General features: G+C 43.7%; 1 protein-coding gene across 10 annotated transcripts in view; it reads left to right on the top strand.

Moving 5' to 3' along the window:
* Positions 1-27,004, top strand: part of NCKAP5 (NCK associated protein 5) — a 964,712-nt gene that overhangs the window by 832,629 nt on the left and 105,079 nt on the right. For 9 of the 10 annotated variants that reach the window (XM_082689272.1, XM_082689269.1, XM_082689271.1 and 6 more), the window contains 3 exons: positions 6,581-6,682; positions 11,718-11,906; positions 23,052-26,818. In XM_082689272.1, the coding sequence (XP_082545398.1) occupies positions 6,581-6,682; positions 11,718-11,906; positions 23,052-26,818 (4,058 nt within the window). The remainder of the gene's footprint in view (positions 1-6,580; positions 6,683-11,717; positions 11,907-23,051; positions 26,819-27,004) is intronic. The other variant, XM_082689270.1, reaches the window with a different exon arrangement.

Below are 27,004 nucleotides of genomic sequence, written 5' to 3'. Positions count from 1 at the left end.
ACGATCTTGGGGTGGTGAGATCGGGTCCCCTGTAGGGCTCTGCACTCAGTGTGGAGTCTGCTTGTCCCTCTCCTTCCCCTTGTGCCCCCTCCTACTCCCGTGCTTTCTCTCTCAGATAGATAAATGAAAGAAAGAAAGAGGGAAAGAAAGGAAGGGAGGAAGGAAGAAAGGAATCACATTTTCACATTTCTGGGGAACCGGGATGGTGCAGTCAGTTAAGCTTCTGCTGTCGGTTTTGGCTGAGGTCATGATCTCGGGGTCGTGAGATCGAGCCCCATGTCACCTCATGTGGGGAGTCTGCTTAAGATTCTCTCCCTCTGTTCCTCCCCCCACCTCTCAAATAAATAAATAAAATCTTTCTCAAAAATCACACTTCTTGAATATGGCAAAAATGTAAGTCTAATTTGTGCATGAGGTGAAACTTTGGGGATTTGGGGATAATTATCGGGTGAGTAAAACTTCCAAAGAAAAATTATCCTAATCAAGCTGCACATCATTAAGGAGATTTCCTTGAACTTCTTTCCGGAACCTTCAAAAGCACGAAAATTGCTTTGTTATCCAACAGAAGGAACTAAGCTTATTCACTTGATTATGTCTAATTCAGAGCCATGTTTAGAACATGTCTTTTAAACATATACCAAATCTACCACCTGTGTTTTCTGCCCTGTAACAGAGGATATCCAGAAAGGTGGTGAACTCACAGGAAATCGTCTGAAGTTAGCAGTATCAAAAGATGCTCCAAGGATTTCATAGTAGCACACTCCAGACTTGCTTTCCTTGTGGTGGGATTAAAGGAGATGAAACAGACGGCCCAGGGCCAGCCTGGGGCTGAGTTGAGGGAGCAGGGTGGGACTCTAGGATGCTTCCTGGAAGCCGTGAGTTGAGATCAGCTCTTCAAAGTGGAGAGAGGGTGATCTGCAAACAAAGCTAAAGCTGAAGAAGCAGTGAGTTCTTCCTTCGAGATATCAGTCCTGGACCCAGGTGAGGGTGAACCTTAAAATAAGGCTATGTCCAAATGGGCAGCCAGCCAAGACAGTGAGAGCAGCAGCACTCAGCAAAGGAGTGGGGGAAGGGGAGACGAGGGGAGGCCCTGATATCCCATCTCCTGGGTCGAGGATGCTGAATAGTTAGAGATACCAGTGGTAACCAGGCAGATTTTGAGAAATTCCTCCATCCTTCTACTAAATATCCTACTATGAACTTTTGAGGGTAGAAAATGCCTTCAAATGAGTGGAGCATATTGTGAACAGAGGTGTGATCACTGAAGGTTTAGCAGTAATTCATGTGGCAATAACAGATCTTCTCACTTTATAAATAAAACAGGAATTCAAGAACTGTGGGCATAGACACCATCCCCTTTAACTGGGAGCCTTGTTTGACAAAGAGAAAGAAGTAACTCTGAAGAATATACCAGAGGCCGTGGGTAGAATTCAGGATATGCATATTGTAGTATCCACCAAGGTTAAGTAAATCAAGGGGACTGAGGCAGATCGGATTAAAAACACTGATTCACGTCTACCTCTGCTGCTGAACTTAAATTACTCATGTTGGTAGATCCCATTAATCAGATAGATGCCACATTCACGCCCATAACTTCTCTTTTGTACAGATATTTGGATTTTAATAGTTAGAGGGAAGAATAATTATATGCACGATTATGGTCCTAGATTAACTCTCTCACCAAATCTGACTCAAAGAGAAGGCAGCAAAGTCCTTTCCTCTTTGCCTCTTACGCTGAGTTAATAACTTCTGAGATCCTGGCATGAAAAAATCTACATGTTCCTTTTCAAACTTCAGGAAGTACATCAGTAAATGAAAATGCTGCTCGTCACCTTATTTCAGTGGATTTTTCCATCCTGGCTTCCCATGCTGCCCAAATTTCTCCAATAAAGATCAGCTTTTTACCATCACCTTGTGTCCCTGACTCAGGATTCACTGTCTTCCTGGCCTTAGCTATCAGGGCCTTAATGTTAAGACCTCATTTCCATACTGAGCAAAAACGCAGAGGCAGAATTCTATTAAATGCAAGGAGACTTCACTGAGCTCCTGCAGAACAGCAGCTCTGTGAGTGAGGAGAGAAGCAGGCAATGGGAAAGTGGCCCTCCAGCCCAGCTCCGAAGGCTCAAGGGTGCCATGTGCTCCAGTCCCCACTGCCATCATGAACGGGAGAGCTGCTCTTCCAGAATGTGCTGCTCTGAAGGGGGGCCCCTCCATCTTCATCCCACCCGAGAGAGAACGGCCAGTCCGGCGTGCAGTCTGTCCAGGGGGATGTTTCTCTGCTTAAATTACAGATTCAGAACTGTGTGGAGGACATCTCAGGGGCAGAACCAAGGCAGGGGAACCCACCAAATCGTACCGACCCAGGGTGGTTCTGGCCCTCACTGCCCTCACACTGCTGGGCCCCCAGAGCCCGGTTTGGTAGCTCACCCTGGCACAGGGTGTGTTTGGGCTGTGGATGGTAACACACTGTGGCACATCACACAGATCCCTCCCCCTGCGCCTGCAGAGTGACTGTAAGGACGCCTTTTCCCTGGGAAGCTGAACGTCCCTCAGTGTGAGAAGTCATCTTGGTCCGCTGACATAAACAAATATACACGTGTGAATATGTGTGTGAATGCGTATATATACATATAGTGCGTATGTGTGCGTGTGAGTGTGGGTGTGTTGACTGAGGGAGTGAGTGTCTACCCTGTCTGCTACAGAGTGCTTATCTCAGGAGAAGGGCCATCTCAGCCGAGCTAATATGAATCATGATAACAAACCCCCACATGAATAATGGCTCAGTGCACATTGATTTCTTCCTCATGGAAAGTCCAAACACGTTATCTCTGATCCACAGGTAGCATCCTTTCCGTTGGCAATTTGGGAACCCCAACCCCTTCTACCCGGTGGCTCTATCTTTAACACGTGGTTTGCAAAGGTTGCTCTGCTCAGTTGGCTGCATCAAGCCAGTGGGAGCAGAAAGAGCATGGCACCCTCATGCTAAGGATGGTCCTGGGCCGAGAGAGACATCGCTTTTGCCCACACTCCACTGTCTAGAACTAACCGTGTCACATGACCACACCAGCTGCAAAGCAGGCTGGGAAATGCAGTCCAGCTGTGCACCCAGAGAGAAGGGGGAATCCATTCCATGACGGTTAGCCAGTTCCTGCCACAGGGGCAAAGCAGATATCCAGGGCTTGTCCTGCATTCCCACAGAGCCGATCACCTTGTTAGGAAAGTGGACCCTATGCATGGGAGCAATTCATCAGTCACGCCCCTCAGGTACAATCAGAATGAACCAGGGCTCTATCATCTGGCTGGGTGTGGAAGTCAGTAGGGCCTAGAGATGAAGGGCGGTCTTAGGGAAAGGCTTTTAACGCAATCCTGCACAATGAGTAGGGCTTGGGTGAGTGGGCAGGAGCAGGGAGAGTGTGCCATGTGAAAATGGACAAAAGCATCAGCTCAGAAGTGAGAGGGACTCATTCGGGAGACCATTGAAACCAGCCTGCCAGGAAGGGAGGGGTAGACTCTTTTCATCAAAGAGCCCGTTTGAGCAAAGAGATCTCACTGACCTCTGCTTAGTGTGTGAGGCCGGGAGTCTTGATTTCTAAGACCGAGTGGAATCTCAGTTACGGAGATAACATAAGAGGCGATGTGAGCTCAATTTCAAACCTATACTGAATAATCTGGCTACCTTTCATGTCTAAATGTTAAAAAAAAAAAAAAAAAATCATGGCTCAATCCAAGATTCCTCTAGCTTTTCAGGTTAAAAATTCTGATTTTGAATTATTTCAGGTAAGAGCTGTTATCCAGATGGACACTGATAGTGAACATGAACTGTAGGTAGATATGTGCTGAGAATTTTCCCCTTAAAGAGGTAGACTTCTTTCAAGAGGTCACGGCCTTATCCTGTCAGTTTTACTCTTCCTGACAATAGCTTTACTTGAATTCCCCATGTATACATTCTACATACTTTGCACCAAGCCCTTTATTAAGCACAGATAACATCACAGGACCAGTTTGAAAAGGGATGTGCTTATTCTCTTGCACACCCCGTAGGTGTGTGTCTGTTGGAATATATTTATTATACTATAACTATACCTATACATGTGTGAAAATATAAGCCTTTCATCAAAATTCTTATTTTAAGGTGGTGTAACACCACCAGCAAAAAGGAAGTGGAACATCTCTGAGCTTGTGAGCTTTCATGGTTATTTAAAGCAAGTTGTGTGGAAGGATGATATTTACCTACCATTTTCTTGCCTGTGGCCTCAACACAGAAATAGATTTTGTTTTCCAAGTCATTTTTGTATTTGCCTTACATATGCGGAAACTGTGACAACAGAGGATTCATGTGTGCCTTAGCATTCAAGAAATTGCCTACCATCGACTCTCAGTTTTGACAAGTAATTGGTGTAAGGCTCTGTGAATTTCAGTGTACTATCTTACCTATTCCTGTTCCTGACTATGGCAACTCCTCTCCCTACCTGTGGAGTAGGTTAAGGAGCCACTCTCAGCCCTCTGTCACCAGCAAGGAATCTGAGGCAGATTCAGTTACATTCCCAAGACCTGGTAACATTCGTGCCTTAGAGAGCTGGAGCTAATGTCTCCTGGCCCCTTGAGCCAGGACCTGTCCCATCTCCCACATAATGTTACTGACTTCAACTGAGGGGAACTGAGCGTTTGGCTATACATTGCTAAAATATAACATCATCTAGGAGGATGCATTTATACATACATATATTCATGCAGAAAGCAAAGGATGACATCATATATTTGATGAGTGAAAAGCAACCATGAACCAAATTACCTCAGATGTCTAATCGAGAAGGACTCTTCCCTAAAATCACATGACATACCACTCAAATTCATCATTTCTTTTCTTGAATGTCATTTCCTATAACTTCTTGGACTGTTTGCATATTGATAAGTGTTTCCTTAGGTCTCAGAACATTATCATTCTTTTGGCACTCTCTCAAACTTTAAAACCTCTGTGTGGGTGAGAAAAATATAAAGACATCTTTCCTTTAGAACCTACAATACTACTCACTGAGTATTACCCACTGTGATTGTTGTCCTCAGTAGACTCAGTTTCTAGAGGGAGCTTGGGGTAAGGATTCTAAAAATCATGTAGAAACAATATCCTGATTCTAGTTACCTATCGATGTCTTAGCTCTGCTGGAGAAATTAGAACTTTCAAAATAACAGGCAACCAGGTTAAAATTTAGTCCCATTTTGGTGAAAGTACTCTGCAAACACAGATTGAGGGAAGTCCAAGTATTGATCTGAAGCAAATAGTGATTTAGAGCTTCACTTGGAAGAAGGAGGATGAGCCATAGCAGAAAAAAGTGCCTTTGCTCCTGCAGAGGGAGACAACACAGTCCTACCTCAGCACCCTCCCTCGCTCGGCCGCTGAAGGCATGTCTGTCAAGTGACCATCCAAGCAAGTACACAGGGCTCTCATGCAAGTTCAGGCTATAGGGAGTTCAATGGAGAATGTAGCTAATGTGCCTCGTGTCAGCAGAGTTTATGGTCTCTGCTGACAAGGTGGTGCATCTGCGAGGACAGAGGGACCCGTGGGGCCACCCCTGTACTCCAAGAGGATCCTAACATTAATTAGTGGCACAGAATCTGAGACGTTTCCTGGATCCACATCAGTATGCAGCAGGGCCTTTCCAGGAAGAGAAAGGACCAGTAAAACTTTGCAGAGGTCAGGGAGGCTCGCTTAGCTACATTATTTACTTACCCAATTCGATTTTTTAGTGTCCGAAGTCACAAAAGTTGTAACCAAGACCAACCAGGCTACAAGTACCATTTTAAATTGTCATCAGGCTAGCAGAAACATTAGACATAAATCAGGAGTTTTATTGTATTTGCAATTAAACAGATCAAATTTAATGTCCACAGAAAAGCTTTAAGTAATTAGTATGAAGATTAATATAGTGAAATGTCCCTGGTTTAGCAGGCCTCCCAAGCAAAGCCGAAATAAAGAATTGGGTATATAATCAAATAGCATGTGAATATTAATGTACAAAATCCTCCAAGTCCCCAGATCCCAGATGCAATTATTTTCTATTCACATTAATTGTTCCTAACAGATGACATTAATGACTTTGAGTTAAAATGTGTCCAAGGGAAGATTTTACAAGATCAATGCTATTTAGAAATAAGGTCACTTTTATAATTATTTGCTCAGATTTTAACCACTGCTCAACGTAATAAGGTTAACATGGTGATTGTTTTCTAATGTGGATATCAAAAGTTAATTTTCATACCAGCCAATAAGTGTATTGGATGATTTATGTCTTTCCTGCTACTTATTTTCCACCTACAACTTACTTTTTCCTACTACTTATTTTCCAGCACAGACTGACAAACTGTGAGAGCGTGATTATTATTTATAAGCTCGAGTTTGCATGTGTGTGTGTGTGTGTGTGTGTGTGTGTTGCCAACAAACTAGAATAAGCTTTTTGGAGGTAGGCTATGTATTATCTAATCTAGACACGTCAACTCCTTTGAGATTTAGCTGTCCAAGGCAGGATTTTGAAACAAACAATGAAGTCATCGCTATGCCATGTTTCTGCTTGTTTCCACCTAGAAACTTCACTCACGTATCTTAGATCTTTCATCCGGAGATTTGCTTTCAGACATGGAAAGAAGCCGAAGTCTGACGCAGTCACGGACTGATGTTGAGATGCATGTGAGTCTCCCCTCTGCCTTCAGATCACTTGTTTAGGTTATTTTCCTTCCATCAAATATGATGTCACAAGTGAACCATAAAGCACATCCTTGAAGCGTTGTCAGGCAGATAAAAATACCTCCCTTTCTTGTGTTCTCTGAAATTCGATATCATGTCCCCCAGCTGATAGAGTAAGCAGAAAGTGTCACTCCCAGCAAAAATATCATAAATCTTTGCTTTGTCCCCAAGATACCTTTTTGGGTATTGATTACATCTCAAAGTCTCTGAGAAATGGTCAAGGAGCTTTTTATTAAAGCCCATGTCCTATATTATTCATCCTACTTTTATGATATATTATGTATGAACTTTTAAAAATTCATGGGCTGTACATTTTTTTCCTTTTGCTAGGGTTAGCTTTGTGCTTATTTGGCAAAACTTCAAGCAGCGTGGCTTTTAACTCTCATCGACATAAAGCAAGTAACTTGGAAAATACAAGAGCCAAATAAATGTGTAATGAAAAACATTAGGCCTAAAACAATGATGGATGAACATCTGTGGATAATTGGCTTTTGATTTTACTGTACAATTTTATCAGTGTAGATAGGATATTCTGTATCAAAGGTAAATATTCTCAGTTTATATTGGAATTAAATTTCAATGGAATGCTGTCACTTTAAACATTCATGAAGACCATAATGGCGTCCAATCTATCATAGGGCCTTAAGGTCAGGAATTTTTTAAGTGTGCAGTATTTACCCAAGAAACTCTTGCCATCATTCTCTCTGTCCCTCTCCTTTTTTAAACTGAAATTGTGGATTTTGTATTGCATTTCTCAATAAGGATGTTAAAGCCTATGAGTCACCCAAGGTAGTGATCTAAAACACACAATGAGAAAAGTACATTTCAAGTAGTGCAAACAGGGGGTATTTTGCCAGTGAATTCCATGTAGTAAGGAGAATGTTACAATGGAAACCACTATCCATTTTCTTGGGCAGAGAATAAGTTTAATAATAATCATTATCTGTCACAAATTAGAACTCTTCCCAGTTGGGTGCTTGGTGGTCAGTGTTCGTCCAGTTCTGCTTGTTGTGAAGGCCTTATCTGTGCTATGGCAGTGGGGCTAGAACCTGGGCCCAATATTAGAATGTTGTACTGGCTGGGGGACCTTATGTAAGATCTTAATGCCTCCGTGCCTCAATTTCCCCATCTGAAGAATGAGTATAATGATACTTCTTTTCTGTTTCTGAAAATTGTGTTGAGGATGACATGACATAACCCATAAAATGCTGGTCCCCCAATTCCCGCTAACAACACTGGGGCAATAGTAAGATCTTTGATGTTTAGTCCTCTCCCGTTCTTCTTCACACTTGGTACAGTGCCTCAGCCACATAACACCACAGCAGAGATGGGGAATGACACCAGACAGGTATCTGCTAGCATGTCTCTACAGAAACTCGCATCAGGACTTCCAGAAACAAAGTGCACCTGCACTTTTGGCTGTTGCTCAGTCCTGTTCTGGTGTGTGAGGCATCAGACAACACTGGTACAGTAAGAAGAACAATATAGCGTCTCTGAGGGAGACTGTAAACTTAGGATTTACTTTGAGAGTCAAGACACATGGATCTTAACAAAAGTTAATAGTAGAAACACCTGGATGTTACTAAGCATTACTATATGCCAGGGGCTGTTCACCTTCACAGTGATCTTAAGTGGTCAGTGCTTTCCTCATCTCCATTTACAAAGAAAAAAATTAAGGCAAGGAAGGGTTAAGTAACTTCCCCAAAGTCAAGGAGTTAGCAAGTGGAAGAGCCAGGATTTCAGCCTGGTACATGGCTTTAAAGTTCAAGCTCTCAGCCACAGAACAGTTAGCTCTTCGCTGGAGTAGATAATCCTGCTTGATAATATTGTGCTGATGAAGGAAACTGCAGGAAAAAGGAGCTCGCGTTGCAACTGTGATGTCCGAGATCCTGGATCCCTTATTAAATTCAAACGCTGATTATTTAAGGTAGGGAAAATATAATGCCTTAGTAGGGAGGACTGGCCCTCTTCTTCTGTTAATTTTTTTTAAAGATTTTATTTTTTTTAATAGAGACAGAGAGTTACTGGGTATGTCCAGAAGCAGGAGGACAGACAGAGGGAGAGGAAGAAGCAGACTTCCTGCTGAGCTGGGAGTCCAATGTAGGGCTCTGTCCCAGGATCCTGGATGAGCTGCGCTGAAGGCAGATGCTTAACCAGCCAAGCCACCCAGGTGACCCTGGCCCTCTTCTTTGTAAGAAATTAGCCTGTAATTGCCCCAACACACACACTCTTTCACACACACACACACACACACACACACACACACACACACACACTCTCTCCCCAGTGCATGGCCCAGGGGTAGGCTTTGGACATCCCCTTCATCCTACTCCACACAGTCCCAATCAGGCTATGAGGTGACACAACTCACTACCAAATAACCCACATAGGAGGTAGACCTCTCTCACAGCTTCCCCTGGGGGCTTTCTACTCAAAGTCCTGGACCAGCAGCATCGAAACACCTGGAAATGTCCCCAAAATATGACATATCTGATTCAACTTCAGCATGGCTGAATCCGAATCTGCGTTTAGCAAGATCTCAGATGTTATGTGTGCACAGTGAAGTACAAGAAGCCTACACGTCCCTGCTTACTACCTCAACCCCATCTTCCTCTACACGACAGTGATGGGCCTTCCCCACCTCCCCATCCGGGCAGCTCACATTCACGGTCAAGAAGAGGCAGCTATTGTATGCAATATGTGCCCTCCTTAATACCCACCACCAGGCTCACCCAGCCCCTCTCCCCACTCCCCTTCAAAGCCCTCAGTTTGTTTCTCAGAGTAGTATTGCAAGGAACACTGGTTGTGGTGCATAGACAATGAGTTTTAGAACACTGAAAAAAAATTAAATTAAAAAAAAAAGCCACAGCAGTTCTTTCCTTTGCTAGCTCTGAGGTCAAATTTCCTGTCCTCTGAATCCGACATCATCCCAGAGGTACACACGTGGACAACAACTGGACAAGGATGCTTATGCGTAGAAAGAGTCCTGGGAATTGAGTTGAGTTGTAAGAACAGATAACATGTTGAGATGTGGAGTGGGAAGGAACAGGTGGGGGAAGAGAGAGGGAAATCACATAAGCTTCAATACATTGGGGAAAGGTGGAGCACGAGCTGTAACCAGAAGCCTTGCAGAGCATGAAAAGAGAGGGTTTTTTTCTGGAAAAGTTTAGATCTGGATGGCCTCTCAGGACACAGACACAGTCTCTCTCTGGAGAACAGACCACCCTGTCCGAGCAGAGGCAGTCCTAAAGGAAAGCACCACCTCAGTTAATCAAACAACGAAAAAGGCAAGAGGTTTGGGGATGGCGGAAATGGAAAGCACCCAAGCAGAAGTGAAGTGTGATGTGTCACTTCAGAAAGCGGGTTTGGGTGTGTGGGGGGGTGGGGGGCTGACGCGTCAGTGTCAGACCTTCCCACACAACGGCACCACAGCTTGTAGGCATCTGTCACCAGACAAATACAAACTCCCCTTAACTAAGCCACATGCACCAATAAACGAGGTCATCAATCAACAGATATTGCTGAATGCTCAATTTTAAGACAGATTTCTTTTTTCAGTGATATTCAGAGCCGGATTTTTAGCTGTTGGGGAAGAGAGTAGTAAAATTCCTTGGCATTCTTAGATCACTTAAAGGGATTGTTTGCAGCAAAAATGAAGTATTGGTAGCCGGCAGATGCCTGATATGAAAATCTAACTTTATGAAGCATTATAGATACTGATTAGAGGGGAAATTAAACATAGCCTCTGTACTTACATGGGAGGTTAGCATGTCCCCTGAGTACTCCCAGGATAGCACACTTTGTTTTCCTTGAACAGGGGTTTGGTCACCGTCAGCTGGAATTGCATTTGGAGAACAGTGATAAGTACTCAGGTACTAAATGCACCAGTAAAATGTCAATAAATTGCATAAGTAAGAAGCTTTGCCATTCTGCAAATGACACGAAGACAGATGGTTCCCCATCAAAGAGTTTCTGAGACAAGCTTTATATAGATAGGAGACTGGAGTGAGGCTGTAAGGAGAGACTTTGTTCTTGTGATCAGGATGCTAAATTAATTTAGCTTGGCCAACTCTTGGAGCTTCATCTGTTACATTAGGAGCTGAGAAGGTGGCTGTCAAGATGTGCTGGGATGTTTACAACTTTGTCGCCTGTGCCTCTACCCCCTAGAGTTCTAACCTCCTGGATCTTTTGTGCGGAATCCAAATCTACTCAATGTGACCGTTTTTATCATTTGGACAGCCAGCTGATATGAAAAGTTCTATAGTCTTTACAATAGAACCTCATGATTCCTCACTGGTGCTCCACTGCACATGGCTTCTGGGCATTTGAGTCCTGATTTGGAATGATGCTGTCAGAGCCATAGGGGACCCTGGGAGTAATCTGGTAGAGCTATTACCCCCTCTCCCCGTCACTGGAAAGGAAGACCCTGACGTCTGTGGAAGTTAAATGCATTCTTTGCTCAATATGTCATACCAGTAGCAGTGTGATATCCAGGTCATTAGATTCCCAGTCTAGTGCTCATGCTCTTGAACCCTACAGCCAAAGATGTTACTCTTGTCTTTATGCTTCTGGACCATTAGTCTTGTCTTGATATTGATCTGATTTTTTTGACCAATATGCCTGGTTAAAGTGGAAAGTTTCCACTGTCGTAATTCTGCCTAATGGTGAGGGCAGCTCACCTACTTAGACCTGGTACTGTGCTATTCGCTTCCGACCTGGAGCCCCATTTGGTCTTTGCAGTAACCCCATAAGGTAGTCAGTATTATCATTATTCACTTTTTTAAAAAAAGTGTAGCTCTAAGGGATTAAGTAATTTCTCCTAGTGTGTTAGTAAGAGGCAGAGCCAAGATTGGAACCCCTAGTCTGTCTGACCCAAAAGCTTTGCTTCTCACCACTGGGCTACCTTCGCTCTAATATTAACTTGGTATCTGCTGTCCCCTAAGCAAAGCCCTCACTCAGAGCTCTCCTGCTTTTTTAGGAATGTCAGCTGAGTGCAAAATCAGGAGTCCCTGCTTTGAAATGCCCTGGTTTGGGGGTTGTCATCCCTGGTCGTCTCTGTCCTCGAAACAGCTGCAGCAGCAGTGAGCTGTCTCTTTCGAGCACGTGCAGCGAGTACTCCAGTGGCTCCTCCCACACGTGGCATGACGGGAAGAACCTCAGGAAAAGGGTAAGGCCTCCTTTCAAGGCACTGGAGCATCAGAGCGAGCCAGAAAAGAATCCTCTTCCGGTCACAAGGTGGAAGGTGGGTGGAGGGCTCAAAAAAGAATGCCCATTTGCCGAGAGCCTGTTCATTCACTCCCCACAAAACTAGACATGGGGATCTCATTTCCTCCTTTATATGGGAGAGGAAGCCAGTTCAAAAAGGTTAAATCGCTTGCCACAAGTCACACAGCAAGTGAGGAGTAGAGGGATGATTTGACCCAAATGACTTGGATGGCATGGGAGGGAGTTTGAAGGAGGAAGAATTTTCCTTCTGTGCTTTGCTGGAGCCCACCAAACTCCTAGATTTATGTCAAGTTGGAACCTAGAGCCCCGGCCTAATGGAACTGACTACACTTCAGACCAACTCAGACATTTCCAATTAGTTTTATGGACACCCTCTATCACTGTGACGCTCCGAGAGACTTGTTAATGTCCACCGCAAATGAGAGCGAGCTAGGACCCTTGCCAAGCCAACCCAGACAGAGCATCCCTTGAGAACTCAAAGAGAATCCCCCCACCAGACAATAGGGAGGGTGGTGCATCAACTCAGAATAAATGACCAAAACTTTTCAAAGTATCATTAGCTTTGTCGGAATTTACTACTCAAGCATAGCATGTATTATATTGACCTCCTCTACTCAATTTTATAGCCTCATAAAACACTAATTGACTATAAATTGGAGGGTGATATGGCAGAGAGAGAAAGTACCGTGGCAGGTGACAGGGACCATGGCTTCCGGGTTATTAACTAAGTCCTGCCGCTCCACGGCTCCCATCTGTAAAGGGGACCCGCACAACTGTAGGTTTCTTCAGGCTCTGAACAAACATCTTTGGACACTGGGGAAAGCCAAGTGTTTGGAATAGCTATCTTTGCAGCTTCCTGATGTTGAAGAAAAGCAGAGTACACAAGCATGGAAACCCTGAATCAGAAGGTTCGGAGGTCATTTTTCTATCATTCATGTAAACTCCATTTATGATTTGGAAGCATAGAAACCAGGAGGACTCTGTGACCGGCAGAAAATAGTAGTGAGGGAGTAGCTTTGTTATACTCTGAACCAGAACTTGGAAAAAAATTTTGAACTTGAATTCCAAACTTTATTCCTTTAGACACAGCCTCCTGATACAAAGTATGTATATTATTAGAGTTGTTCCTTCCGAGCAGATGTTCGAAGTTCTGAATAATGATTGCTGGGTCCTGGCTCTTGACACACTGGAAAGCCCAGTCAGGGATGTTCCCAGTCTTTGTGATTGTAACTGGCTTCTCCTCTCTTGGCACCCCCTGACCCCTGCTCCTTCTCAGAGCCTTTATCTTGTGTTTCTTTGCCTTGCTTTGACTTTCTTTTCTTTTTTTTTTTTTTTTCTGAAATTCTCCTAATTTGAATAATCCTTGATCTTAAAAGGAAACCTCTTCCCTGAAAACGAAAAATTAAGTTTTTATGCACTTCATGCACACTCAGGTGACTGTGATCTCGAGATGTCATAGGGAAAAGTCCTAGTTCTCAAGGACCCAGCAAACTGGATCCACTCCCATAGAGGCATTTATTTTATATTATTTCAGGAACATCTACAGTGCTCACCATGTGCCACATACTTATTTAGTATTCACTTACGTAATAAACTCATAGAATATGAACTTGAAGGGGACTACAATATTAACTTACAGAATAATAAATATATGGCCAATGGTTCTTCTATAATTCACAAGTATTTTTTTTAATTTTTAATTTTTTATAAACATATATTTTTATCCCCAGGGGTACAGGTCTGTGAATCGCCAGGTTTACACACTTCACAGCACTCACCAAAGCACATACCCTCCCCAATGTCCATAACCCCACCCACCTTCTCCCAACCCCCTCCCCCCAGCAACTCTCAGTTTGTTTTGTGAGATTAAGAGTCACTTATGGCTTGTCTCCCTCCCAATCCCATCTTGTTTCATTGATTCTTCTCCTACCCACTTAAGCCCCCATGTTGCATCACCACTTCCTCATATCAGGGAGATCATATGAGAGTTGTCTTTCTCTGCTTGGCTTATTTCGCTAAGCATGATACGCTCTAGTTCCATCCATGTTGTCGCAAATGGCAAGTTTTCATTTCTTTTGATGGCTGCATAGTATTCCATTGTGTATATATACCACATCTTCTTTATCCACTCATCTGTTGATGGACATCTAGGTTCTTTCCATAGTTTGGCTATTGTAGACATTGCTGCAAAAAACATTCGGGTGCACGTGCCCCTTTGGATCACTACGTTTGTATCTTTAAGGTAAATACCCAGTAGTGCAAGTGCTGGGTCATAGGGCAGTTCTATTTTCAACATTTTGAGGAACCTCCATGCTGTTTTCCAGAGTGGCTGCACCAGCTTGCATTCCCACCAACAGTGTAGGAGGGTTCCCCTTTCTCCGCATCCTCACCAGCATCTGTCATTTCCTGACTTGTTGATTTTAGCCATTCTGACTGGTGTGAGGTGATATCTCATTGTGGTTTTGATTTGTATTTCCCTGATGCCATGTGAGATGGAATACTTTTTCATGTGTCTGTTGGCCATCTGGATGTCTTCTTTGCAGAAATGTCTGTTCATGTCCTCTGCCCATTTCTTGATTGGATTATTTGTTCTTTGGGTGTTGAGTTTACTAAGTTCTTTATAGATTTTGGACACTAGTCCTTTATCTGATATGTCGTTTGCAAATATCTTCTCCCATTCTGTCAGTTGTCTTTTGATTTTGTTAACTGTTTCCTTTGCTGTGCAAAAGCTTTTGATCTTGATGAAATCCCAATAGTTCATTGTGGCCCTTGCTTCCCTTGCCTTTGGCGATGTTCCTAGGAAGATGTTGCTGCGGCTGAAGTCGAAGAGGTTGCTGCCTGTGTTCTCCTCAAGGATTTTGATGGATTCCTTTCGCACATTGAGGTCCTTCATCCATTTTGAGTCTATTTTCGTGTGTGGTGTAAGGAAATGGTCCAATTTTATTTTTCTGCATGTGGCTGTCCAATTTTCCCAACACCATTTGTTGAAGAGGCTGTCTTTTTTCCATTGGACATTCTTTCCTGCTTTGTCAAAGATTAGGTGACCATAGAGTTGAGGGTCTATTTCTGGGCTCTCTATTCTGTTCCATTGATCTATGCGTCTGTTTTTGTGCCAGTACCATGCTGTCTTGATGATGACAGCTTTGTAATAGAGCTTGAAGTCTGGAATTGTGATGCCACCAACGTTGGCTTTCTTTTTCAATATCCCTTTGGCTATTCGAGGTCTTTTCTGGTTCCATATAAATTTTAGAATTATTTGTTCCATTTATTTGAAAAAGATGGATGGTACTTTGATAGGAATTGCATTAAATGTGTAGATTGCTTTAGGTAGCATAGACATTTTCACAATATTTATTCTTCCAATCCAGGAGCATGGAACATTTTTCCATTTCTTTGTGTCTTCCTCAATTTCTTTCATGAGTACTTTCTGGTTTTCTGAGTATAGATTCTTTCCTTCTTTGGTTAGGTTTATTCCTAGGTATCTTATGGTTTTGAGTGCAATTGTAAATGGAATTGACTCCTTAATTTCTCTTTCTTCTGTCTTGTTGTTGGTATAGAGAATAGAGAAATGCATCTGATTTCTGTGCATTGATTTTATATCCTGACACTTTACTAAATTCCTGTACAAGTTCTAGCAGTTTTGGAGTGGAGTCTTTTGGGTTTTCCTCATATAGTATCATATCATCTGTGAAGAGTGATAATTTGACTTCTTCTTTGCTGATTTGGATGCCTTTAATTTTCTTTTCTTGTCTGATGGCTGAGGCTAGGACTTCTAGTACTATGTTGAATAGCAGTGGTGATAATGGACATCCCTGCCATGTTCCTGACCTTAGCGGAAAAGCTTTCAGTTTTTCTCCATTGAGAATGATATTTGCGGTGGGTTTTTCATAAGTGGCTTTGATAATATTGAGGTATGTGTCCTCTATCCCTACACTTTGAAGAGTTTTGATCAGGAAGGGATGCTGTACTTTGTCAAATGCTTTTTCAACATCTACTGAGAGTGTCATATGGTTCTTGTTCTTTCGTTTATTGATGTGTTGTATCACATTGATTGATTTGTGGATGTTGAACCAACCTTGCAGCCCTGGAATAAATCCCACTTGGTCGTGGTGAATAATCCTTTTAATGTACTGTTGAATCCTATTGGCTAGTATTTTGGTGAGAATTTTTGCATCTGTGTTCATCAAGGATATTGGTCTATAGCTCTCTTTTTTGATGGGATCCGTGTCTGGTTTGGGGATCAAGGTGATGCTGGCCTCATAAAATGAGTTTGGAAGTTTTCCTTCCATTTCTATTTTATGGAACAGTTTCAGGAGAATAGGAATTAGTTCTTCTTTAAATGTTTGGTAGAATTCCCCCGGGAAGCCATCTGGCCCTGGGCTTTTGTTTGTTTGGAGATTTTTTTTTTTAAAGATTTTATTTATTTATTTGACAGAGAGAAATCACAAGTAGTCGGAGAGGCAGGAAGAGAGAGAGAGAGAGGGAAGCAGGCTCCCCGCTGAGCAGAGAGCCTGATGCGGGACTCGATCCCAGGACCCAGAGATCATGACCTGAGCTGAAGGCAGCAGCCCAACCCACTGAGCCATCCAGCGCCCCTTGTTTGGAGATTTTTAATGACTGTTTCAATCTCCTTACTGGTTATGGGTCTGTTCAGGCTTTCTATTTCTTCCTGGTTCAGTTGTGGTAGTTTATATGTTTCTAGGAATGCATCCATTTCTTCCAGATTGTCAAATTTGTTGGCGTAGAGTTGCTCATAGTATGTTCTTATAATACTTTGTATTTCTTTGGTGTTAGTTGTGATTTCTCCTCTTTCATTCATGATTTTATTTATTTGGGTTCTTTCTCTTTTCTTTTTGATAAGTCTGGCTGGGGTTTATCAATTTTATTAATTCTTTCAAAGAACCAGCTCCTAGTTTCATTGATTTGCTCTATTGTTTTTTTGGTTTCTATTTCATTGATTTCTGCTCTGATCTTTATGAATTCTCTTCTCCTGCTGGGCTTAGGGTTTCTTTCTTGTTCTTTCTTCAGCTCCTTTAGGTGTAGGGCTAGGTTGTGTACCTGAGACCTTTCTTGTTTCTTGAGAAAGGCTTGTACAACTATATATTTTCCTCTCAGGACTGCCTTTGTTGTGTCCCACAGATTTTGAACCATTGTATTTTCATTATCATGTTTCCATGATTTTTTTCAATTCTTCTTTAATTTCCCGGTTGACCCATTCATTCTTTAGAAGGATGCTGTTTAGTCTCCATGTATTTGGGTTCTTTCCAAACTTCCTCTTGTGGTTGAGTTCTAGCTTCAGAGATTTGTGGTCTGAAAATATGCAGGGAATGATCCCAATCTTTTGATACCGGTTGAGTCCTGATTTAGGACTGAGGATGTGATCTATTCTGGAGAATGTTCCATGTGCACTAGAGAAGAATGTGTATTCAGTTGCTTTGGGATGAAATGTTCTGAATATATCTATGATGTCCATCTGGTCCAGTGTGTCGTTTAAGGCCTTTATTTCCTTGCTGATCTTTTGCTTGGATGATCTGTCTATTTCAGTGAGGGGAGTGTGAAAGTCACCTACTATTATTGTATTATTGTTGATGTCTTTCTTTGATTTTGTTATTAATTGGTTTATATAGTTGGCTGCTCCCACGTTGGGGGCATAGATATTTAAAATTGTTAGATCTTCTTGTTGGACAGACCCTTTGAGTATGATATAGTGTCCTTCCTCATCTCTTATTATAGTCTTTGGCTTAAAATCTAATTGATCTGATATAAGGATTGCCACTCTTGCTTTCTTCTGATGTCCATTAGTATGGTAAATTCTTTTCCACCCCCTCACTTTAAATCTGGAGGTGTCTTCGGGCTTAAAATGAGTTTCTTAGAGTCACCATATACATGGGTTTTGTTTTTTTATCCATTCTGATGCCCTGTGTTTTTTAATTGGGGCATTTAGCCCATTAACATTCAGGGTAACTATTGAGAGATATGAATTTAGTGCCATTGTATTGCCTTACTGTACGGTGACTGTTACTGTATATTGTCTCTGTTCCTTACTGATCTACCACTTGTAGGCTTCTCTTTGCTTATAGGACCCCTTTCAATATTTCCTGTAGGGCTGGTTTGGTGTTTGCAAATTCTTTCAGTTTTTGTTTGTCCTGGAAGCTTTTAATCTCTCCTTCTATTTTCAATGATAGCCTAGGTGGATATAGTATTCTTGGCTGCATGATTTTCTCGTTTAGTGCTCTGAAAATATCATGCCAGCTCTTTCTGGCCTGCCAGGTCTCTGTGGATAAGTCAGCTGCCTATCTAATATTTTTACCATTGTATGTTACAGACTTTTTTTCCCGGCTGCTTTCAGGATTTTCTCTTTGTCACTAAGACTTGTAAATTTTACTATTAGGTGACGGGGTGTGGGCCTATTCTTACTGATTTTGAGGGGCGTTCTCTGAACTTCCTGAATTTTGATGCTCGTTCCCTTTGCCCCAATAATTCTCTCCAGTATACCTTCTGCTCCCCTCTCTCTTTCTTCTTCTTCTGGAATCCCAATTATTCTAATGTTGTTTCGTCTTATGGTGTCACTTATCTCTCGAATTCTCCCCTCGTGGTCCAGTAGCTGTCTGTCCCCCTTTTGCTCAGCTTCTTTATTCTCTGTCATTTGGTCTTCTATATCACTAATTCTTTCTTCTGCCTCATTTATCCTAGCAGTGAGAGCCTCCATTTTTTATTGCAACTCATTAATAGCTTTTTTTATTTCAACTTGGTTAGATTTTAGTTCTTTTATTTCTCCAGAAAGGGCTTTTATATCTCCCGAGAGGGTTTCTCTAATATCTTCCATGCCTTTTTCGAGCCTGGCTAGAACCTTGAGAATTGTCATTCTGAACTCTAGATCTGACATATTACCAATGTCTGTATTGATTAGGTCCCTAGCCTTCGGTACTGCCTCTTGTTCTTTTTTTTGTGGTGAATTTTTCCGTCTTGTCATTTTGTCCAGATAAGAGTATATGAAGGAGCAAGTAAAATACTAAAAGGGTGGCAACAACCCCAGGAAAATATGCTTTAACCAAATCAGAAGAGATCCCAAATCGTGAGGGGGGAGAAAGGGGATAAAAAGAGGTTGAAAAAGAAAGAAAGAAAAAAAAAGAAAAAAAATAGAAAAGAAAAGAATTTAAAAAAAGAAAACGAATAAAGAAAAATATAAAAAAGACAATATATATATATTAGATAAACTAGTTAAAAAACGTTAAAAAAGGAAAGGGTAAAAGTTAAAAAAAATTAGCAGAAGAAGAGAAAAAAAATGAAAAAGAAAAAAATTAAATTAACTGCAAGACTAAAAAAATCACAAGGAGAAAGCCATGAGTTCTATGCTTTGCTTTCTCCTCCTCTGGAATTCTGTTGCTTTTCTTGGCATTTAAACCGCACTCCTTGGTAGGTGAACTTGGTCTTGGCTGGATTTCTTGTTGATCTTCTGGGGGAGGGGCCTGGTGTAGTGATTCTCAAGTGTCTTTGCCCCAGGTGGAATTGCACTGCCCTTACCAGGGGGCCGGGCTGAGTAATCCGCTCGGGTTTGCTTTCAGAAGCTTTTGTTCCCTGAGCACTTTGTGTAGAGTTCCGGAGGATGGGAATTCAAATGGCGGCCTCCTGGTGTCCGGCCTGGAGGAGCTGAGAGCCCGGGGCCCCACTCCTCAGTTTGTCCTCAGAGAATAGCGCCCAGTTACTCCCATCTGCCTGACCTTCGGCCGCGCTCTGAGCTCACCGAGCCTGCAGCCGTTTCAAGCTGTGAGCTCACTGTCGGCTCTGTCTCTGTAGCCGGCTTTCCCGTTCCAATACCCGCAAGCTCTGTGACACTCAGACACCTCGATCCTTCTGTGACCCTGCGGGACCTGAGGCCACGCTGACCCCACATGGGCTTTGCCCCGGTTTAGCCTCTGGAGCCATGTCCCTCAGCGGAACAGACTTTTAAAAGTCCTGATTTTGTGCTCCGCCGCTTGCCAGGAGCCGGCCCCTCCCCCCAGGGTCTATCTTCCCGTTGCTTTGGATTCACTTCTCCGCCAGTCCTACCTTTCAGAAAGTGGTTGTTTTTCTGTTTCCAGAATTGCTGTTCTTCTCTTCGATCTGCTGATGGATTTACAGGTGTTTTCAATCTTTAGATAAGCTATCTAGCTGATCTCCTGCTAGCTGAAGTAGTCTCAGCCTGCTACTTCTCCGCCATCTTGACTCCTCCAGTATTCTTTTTTTTTTTAATATTGTTCTGTATGGAATCAGAAAGGAAGCCTGCAGGAGATAAATTAGGCTGCCCTACTTGGAGGAATCTGGGTCTAATTCACAAGTACTTACTTATCTGACCCACGCAGCCTTGAAAGTATTTCACAAGTATTAGCTCATTCAGTACTCTTAAGAACCTAGTTAAATAGATTCCCCTATTCCCCTATTATACAGATGAGAAAATGGAGGTGCTAAGAACTAAGTAGCCAGCCAAAGATCTCATAGCTGGTAAGTAGCAGAGCTGGTTAGTTGGTTCAAGAATCACCTTCGCCATTCTGCTCTGGTGGCTTTGTTAAATCAGCCATGTTTGGGATGGATTTGTTATCTTAAGACTAAGAATGTCCTTTAAAACAAAAAATTTTAAACAAAAAAACTATGTAGAACTGTTGTTGACCAGTCCAGAGATAAGAAAGGACTTTGGGCATCAAACCCAGGCCATTGCTTTTCCAGGAGCACCCTTCAGCTAATTTTACCACTCCCTGGAATAGCCATTTTCCAAGCAAAGCCTGAAGCTGCCTATGGAAATGCCGGCTCCTGCTGCCATCTCTCCTACAGGGGATGCATGCTTTTTTTTTTTTTTTTTTTTCAATTTTCCAGAGTGTTCCAAACTTTTCTCAGGTTATTAAATACCATAACATCCTGTGAAAAACTGATTGAGGAATCTCACAGGATGGAGAGCCCTGGGAGGTTTGCAGCCACTGGCCCTAGGATGAATCAGACCACAGTGGGGACAGGCTGTGAAGAGGCAGCAGGAGGCAGACTGAGCACATCTTCCACGGGTTGAACAAATCTGCCTTTTTCAAGCTCTTGCAGGGTACTTTTGCTGGCTCCTCTTCTTATTGTGAATGTGCCTCTCAGGATCATGAAAATTCTTAGAAATCCTAACAGTGGCAGCCTGCCCACATTGGTCCTTAATATCCAGACTCACTAACAGGATTTCTCCTGATGTCCAAAGAAGTTTTTAATGGTATAAAGGAAAAGGAGAGGAAAGGAGAAGCATCACCGAACAACATTTATTCACAGCAACTTCTGACCCTGGAGAATTTTCTGAAGAAAATATATCATTTGACTTAAAAACAATAAACATAAATAAAAAAACAAATTAACACCATATGTTATTGCTGACAGCAAGCATCATTTTAACGGAAATGTCTTAGATGCAAACAGATGTTCACCACTTACCAAAAAACCAAGGCTCCAATGTAAGTTTCTGAAACTTTTCAACCTCTGCATAGGAGCACATGATCTGTGCTCAGTTATGGGACGGTGCAGCTGGTGTAGAGATGCCAAAGGGGGTTGTGCTCTTAGCCAGGATGGGCACAGAGCACACATCTGAAACCCACCAGATTCACTCACCCAAGTTCTTCACCATTAATCATATAGCCTTAAAAAAAATAAAATAAAAAGAAGAAGACGACGACGATGACTGAGGTTAGTGCCCAAATCCCACTGATTTCCCGGAGTCTTAGTCTGTGATTAACCTCTGCGGGTTCCATTTAGGAGAGGGGTGTGAGGATAACCTACTATCTCTATTATGACATTGACTAATATAGAGGAAAGAGTGGAGGTTGAGTTTGGCTCCAGGAACCTGGCAATGCCTATAGTCATGCAGGCTCCAGAGCCAACCTGCTGCCTCGGTGCAAAATGCCACACTACCACTTTGTAGCTGAGTCATAGGAAGAACCTGGGAAACCAGGGCAGAAAGCATGGTTCCATCTCTTCCTTAACTGTGTCATCTCCAACAGACTAACCATGCTGCCTCTCAGTTTCCTCCCTAGTAAAACAGGGTTGATAATGTCTTCCTCACGGTGTTGTTCTGAATATTAAATCAAAGCCCTATTCCAGTGGTTGCTATGCAGCAGATGCTTGGGAAATGCTAGCTTTCTCCTTTTGCCCCACCACTTCTTATTAGCAGTACTATGAACAAGAGGAAGGTCTGTGCAGGATATAATGCTTTTTCTGTGTCGTTTTCTTGGTCAAAACTAGCCCTGGTATTTGGAATGGTATGAGGAACAGGAAATTGACCTTTCTTGGTAGGTGAATCATTACCATAGGGTTCTAACAGCTAAGGAACGTCCTACTGTTAGATACATATGTAAGTGTCTCACAGATGTTCCCCTTCGACCAAATAAAATCCTGAAGTCACAGAAGTATCGAACCTTAGAGTGGAAGGGACCATAGAGATAGGGACCAACTTGCTTTTCCATTTGCTCTCTCTACCTTTCAGAAACACTGTACAGTGAGGCCATATCTGGTTATTTCCTAAGTGTACCTTGAACCTATCTTCATGATTCAGGCCTTTGCCACTCCATTTCTTCTACCCAGAAATCATTTCCCCCATTTATCAACTAAGACAAACTTACCCTTCATTCAAGGGCCAGGTAGGTTTTAAAAAAACAAAATCAAAACAGAGCAAAAAAGTCCTTATATGCATTTCATGGTTTTTCTTAGCAGAGGTTTGATTTCTCTCCTCTGAATTTCTGGAGTTCCTACTACATTTGTGTTGGTCGATTATAAAACACAAATACACTTGGGTATTGCTCCCTTGACTTCTAGCTATTTGCACCCAGTCTCCTCTCCCCTGCTGATCTACATGCTCCTCGAGGACAGGCTTCTTACCTACTACTTCAATATACCGTGGGTTCCTTAGCTTAGAAGCTGGCAAAACAGAGATTTGCTACATTGTTAATGATTAATTTGCATTAAGTCATTAAAGTGTGCATTTATAAATGAACACTTAACTGCTAGAATCAAGTCTAATGACAAACTTTTCCTTTTTACGGTTGTGATCCACGTGGTTCAGTGATTTCTGATACCTACTTTTCTTTCCTAGAAATCATCACAAAACTGGGATAAAAGGCTAAGTATTGACTCTTCACTCCCGAGTGGCTTTGCTAGTCCTACAGATGAACTACCTCCAGCTCGCATCAAGGAAAGTCACATTTTGGAAGGACTGAGAAAGCTACAGAAGCGAAAAGTGCTACTTGAACCCCCATCGGTGATAACCAAATGGGGTTATAAAGATTGCATGAACTCCAATGAAGGGATATATTCTCCAGGAATTAAGAGCAGCAGCCTCAAGGACTATCCCCCCTGCAAACCAGCTGACAGGAGGAGCCCCTGCAAGGAGCCCCATGAGACATTTGTTTATGACACAGATTCCCACGACGACGCTGACGAGGACTCTTCCTCCTTACCCTTGCTCCAGGCAGTTCCAAGCCAGGGCTGCAGGCTGCACAGTCGTCAATTAACCCACAGTGTTTCTGACAGCCTATTTGGCTGGGAGCCGAATAGAAAACACTTTTCAGAAGGCACATCCTCAGTTTACCCAAGGGAAAGGCCTGAAAAGCTGGCCAGTTGTGCCAGCAACTGCCCCTTGGAGAGGAAGCTGTGCCCGCATGCACAGATGCCTCAGGTACGGAGAGAGAGAGAGCCGTGCGACCCTGGTTCTGGCCATGTGGCTCTCAGTCTCCAGCTTTCAGACACCGATGACAATGAAGCCCTCGACGAGTTGCACATAGGTAGCAGTGACGAGAAAAGCCCTTCAGACTTGTCACTGACTGCCGACACTGACAAGTCCATGGAGAATCTGGACATCCTTGTGGGATTTGGAAAATCTCAACTTGGGTCTCCCGAAGAGGAGGAAAAACAAGTACCCATCCCCTTAGAGAGTCGGCCAAAGACATTTAGCTTCATTAAGCAGCAGAGGGTTGTAAAAAGGACTTCTTCAGAAGAATGCATTACTGTCATCTTTGATGCCGAAGACGGCGAGCCCATTGAATTCAGCTCTCACCAGACAGGCATTGTCACCGTTACCAGAAATGAGATTTCCATCAACCAAGCCCCTACTGGACCCAAGGCAGAACACACTGAACTTTCACCTCAGGGAATTGCTCATTTACAGCCGGGAGCTGCTGCAAGAGACTACACTTTTCTAAAGAGACCTGAAGAGGAAACCAAGAAAAACATTCCAAAAGGTGACATAGATAACATGGTGGTGGCCCGCAATGGTTCCTTCAGCCCCAGGACAGTAACACAAAGTCCTCAGCGACAAAGACCAGGCAAACCAGCATTGAATTTGTCATGCCAGAGTAGTTCTAGGTCTTCGGTGTCCATGGGTATCTATCAAAAGCAGAGTCTGACAAAAGGCCCTGCCAGAGGCAAGGCTTCACCTCAGAAGTCAAAAATAATGGAGCCTGAAGCCTCAGCAAGAGTCCCCTCCTCTGGCCCCGTGTCTCTTGAAAAATCTCCAGCCTTAGCTCCTGGGAAACTCTCCCGATTTAAGAAGACTGAGGTCCCAGCACCCCTTTTTGATTTACATATGGATTCACACATTCCAAAACACCCCAGCCAACTGCTTCATGGCTCCAAAATGTCCAGCAGAAAAGACTGGGTCCCATGCTCCAAGAGTCAGATTCCAGCGTCACAGTTGCTGCCAAGGTCCCTCACTGAGCCTAGTGATAATGGAGAATCCCTGACGAGGGACAAACACTGCGACTCTGGGCCAGAGGCAGGGGTGAAGTCACCTTCCCCCCCACCCCCTCCAGACAGGTCAGGCTCCCTTCTCGTCAGGACCAGTTACGGCTATATGTCACCACCCTCATCAGCCAAGCCTGAAACCAGGGTCCCCAGTGAAGCAGCAAGGACTATGTCCAAATCCCCCCCTCTGAAAGGACCCTCTGCTCCTATGATTTCTTCTAATCAGATCCTGGCAGAAGTGCCGGGTAAGAAACCTTCTGTGGCCTTCAGAAAGCCTGTCTTCACTCACCCTCCACCCTCCACAGAAACAGTGATTCAAACCAGATGTTCCGCACATACCCCCTCCAGCTCCTTTGCTGTGATGGCCCCAGGGCCCCCAAAGGTCTCCCCAAAGAGAGGTGTCCCCAAAACACCTCACCAAATGCTTGGGACCACACAAATGGACCCTGGGTTACGGACTCCCAAGAATTGCCCTTTAGCCCATGAGCCACTGGAAATCCTGTCCTCCAAAAGTGTGTCTCCAGGAAGAAAAGGACAGCTGAATGACTGTGTCCCCACATCAGCTAAGCCTTCTTTCTTAGGGGTGAATGAGGCACCATCATCTCAGGTTAGCAGTCACTCATCATCACCGTCTTCCAAAAGCCATAACACCCCATATGGTTGTCCAAACGCTCATGAGAAAGGCCTGAAAACTCGCCTCCCAGTTGGGCTCAAGGTTCTCATGAAGTCTCCCCAGTTACTCAGGAAAAGTTCCACGGTGCCAGGGAAACATGAAAAAGACAGTCTGAATGAAGCCTCTAAAAGTTCTGTGGATGGGAGCAAGTCTAAGCCTGAGGACGTGGGGAATCCAGTGAGCCTGGAGACCGTAAGGGATGAAAGAAATGTGACTCCACTGGGTTTTCAGGCACAAGACAGGCTGCCTGAAGGGATTCCCCTGGATACAGCAATGCCAGAGTCATTAGAAAACCGGGTCCCTGGGGCTGATGGAAAAGATGGGGTAGAAAACAAGTCTGTGAAAAGATCCCTCTCCTCCAGTAAGCCACACCTAAAACCAGCCCTGGGCATGAATGGGGCCAAAGCCCGCAGTCAGAGTTTCAGCACTTACTCAGGAGACAAGCCCCCTACACCGCCCATGGAAGGGTCCGGCAAAGTTCGAACTCAGATCATCACCAACACTGCTGAGAGAGGCAATTCCCTCACCCGGCAGAGTTCTTCCACGGAAGGCTTGCCTAAGACCCCTTCTGCCCCCATGTCTGATGGTCTTTCCGGTGCTGGGAGGCCTCTGGGGCATCCCTCCTCCAGGCAAGGCTCCCCCAGGAGTACAGGCAGCTCCAGCAGCCTGCATGGGAGCCCAAGCAAGTTGCCTTTGAGAGTCCCTCCCAAATCCGAAGAGCTCCCCACCCCATGTGGAATGGAAGACGAGGAGGGTTACCCCGAGGGAGGGGGCCCCAGGGAGACTGTCCCTGAGGAAACAAGCAGCGACCACTACAGATATCCACCCACCCCAACAGACTGCCCACAAGCCCTGCAGAATCTTGGGAGGACAGAGCATCCGACCAATTTTGAACCGAGCAGGACATCCAAGCTAGAGACTTCTGGAAGGTGTCCAGATACTTCTACAACCAGGACTGGCGCTGTGAGCCCCGAAGCCCCCCTCTCACCTACAATTGAAGAAAAGGTCATGTTGTGCATTCAGGAAAATGTGGAAAAGGGCCAAGTGCAAACAAAGTCCCCCTCTGTGGAAGCAAAGCCAAAGCCCGGGCCTTCTTTTGCCAGCTGGTTTGGTTTTCGGAGTAGACTTCCAGCTCTCAGTAGCAGGAAAATGGATGTCTCCAAAACCAAAGTGGAAAAAAAAGATGCAAAAGGTTTGGGGTTTGGAAACAAACAACTAAAATCGGAGAAGAAAAAAGAGAAAAAGAAGCCTGAGCTGCAGCGTAAAATAGAAAATGAACTTACCAGGAACACCAAGGTGGCGGAGAGTCCAGACAGTAGTTTACGAAGCAAAAATGATCTGAAAACACCGCAAGGCATTTATGACCAAATGAAGTTTGAACCAAGAAATAGACCCAGTCCTGTTACATGTTCTACTAAAGATACGTTTATGACGGAACTTTTGAACAGGTAACGTGTTGGCGAAGGGAGGGTGTGAAATGTCAGGGGGTTCCCCCCACCGAAACTAGGAGAGTTGTTGACTTCCCACCCAGTAAACCCTAGGCAAGCATGTTTTCATACAAGCAGAAATGCAGAATAGCAGTCTTTTCTACATTAGCCAGAATTTAAACAATGAAATAAAAGTTAGCAATAAAA

This window comes from Mustela nivalis (genome assembly GCF_964662115.1).
Source record: "Mustela nivalis genome assembly, chromosome: 11".
NCBI lineage: Eukaryota > Metazoa > Chordata > Mammalia > Carnivora > Mustelidae > Mustela > Mustela nivalis.
The sequence above is the reverse complement of the archived record's forward strand: the minus strand, read 5'-3'. Positions and strand labels throughout refer to the sequence as shown.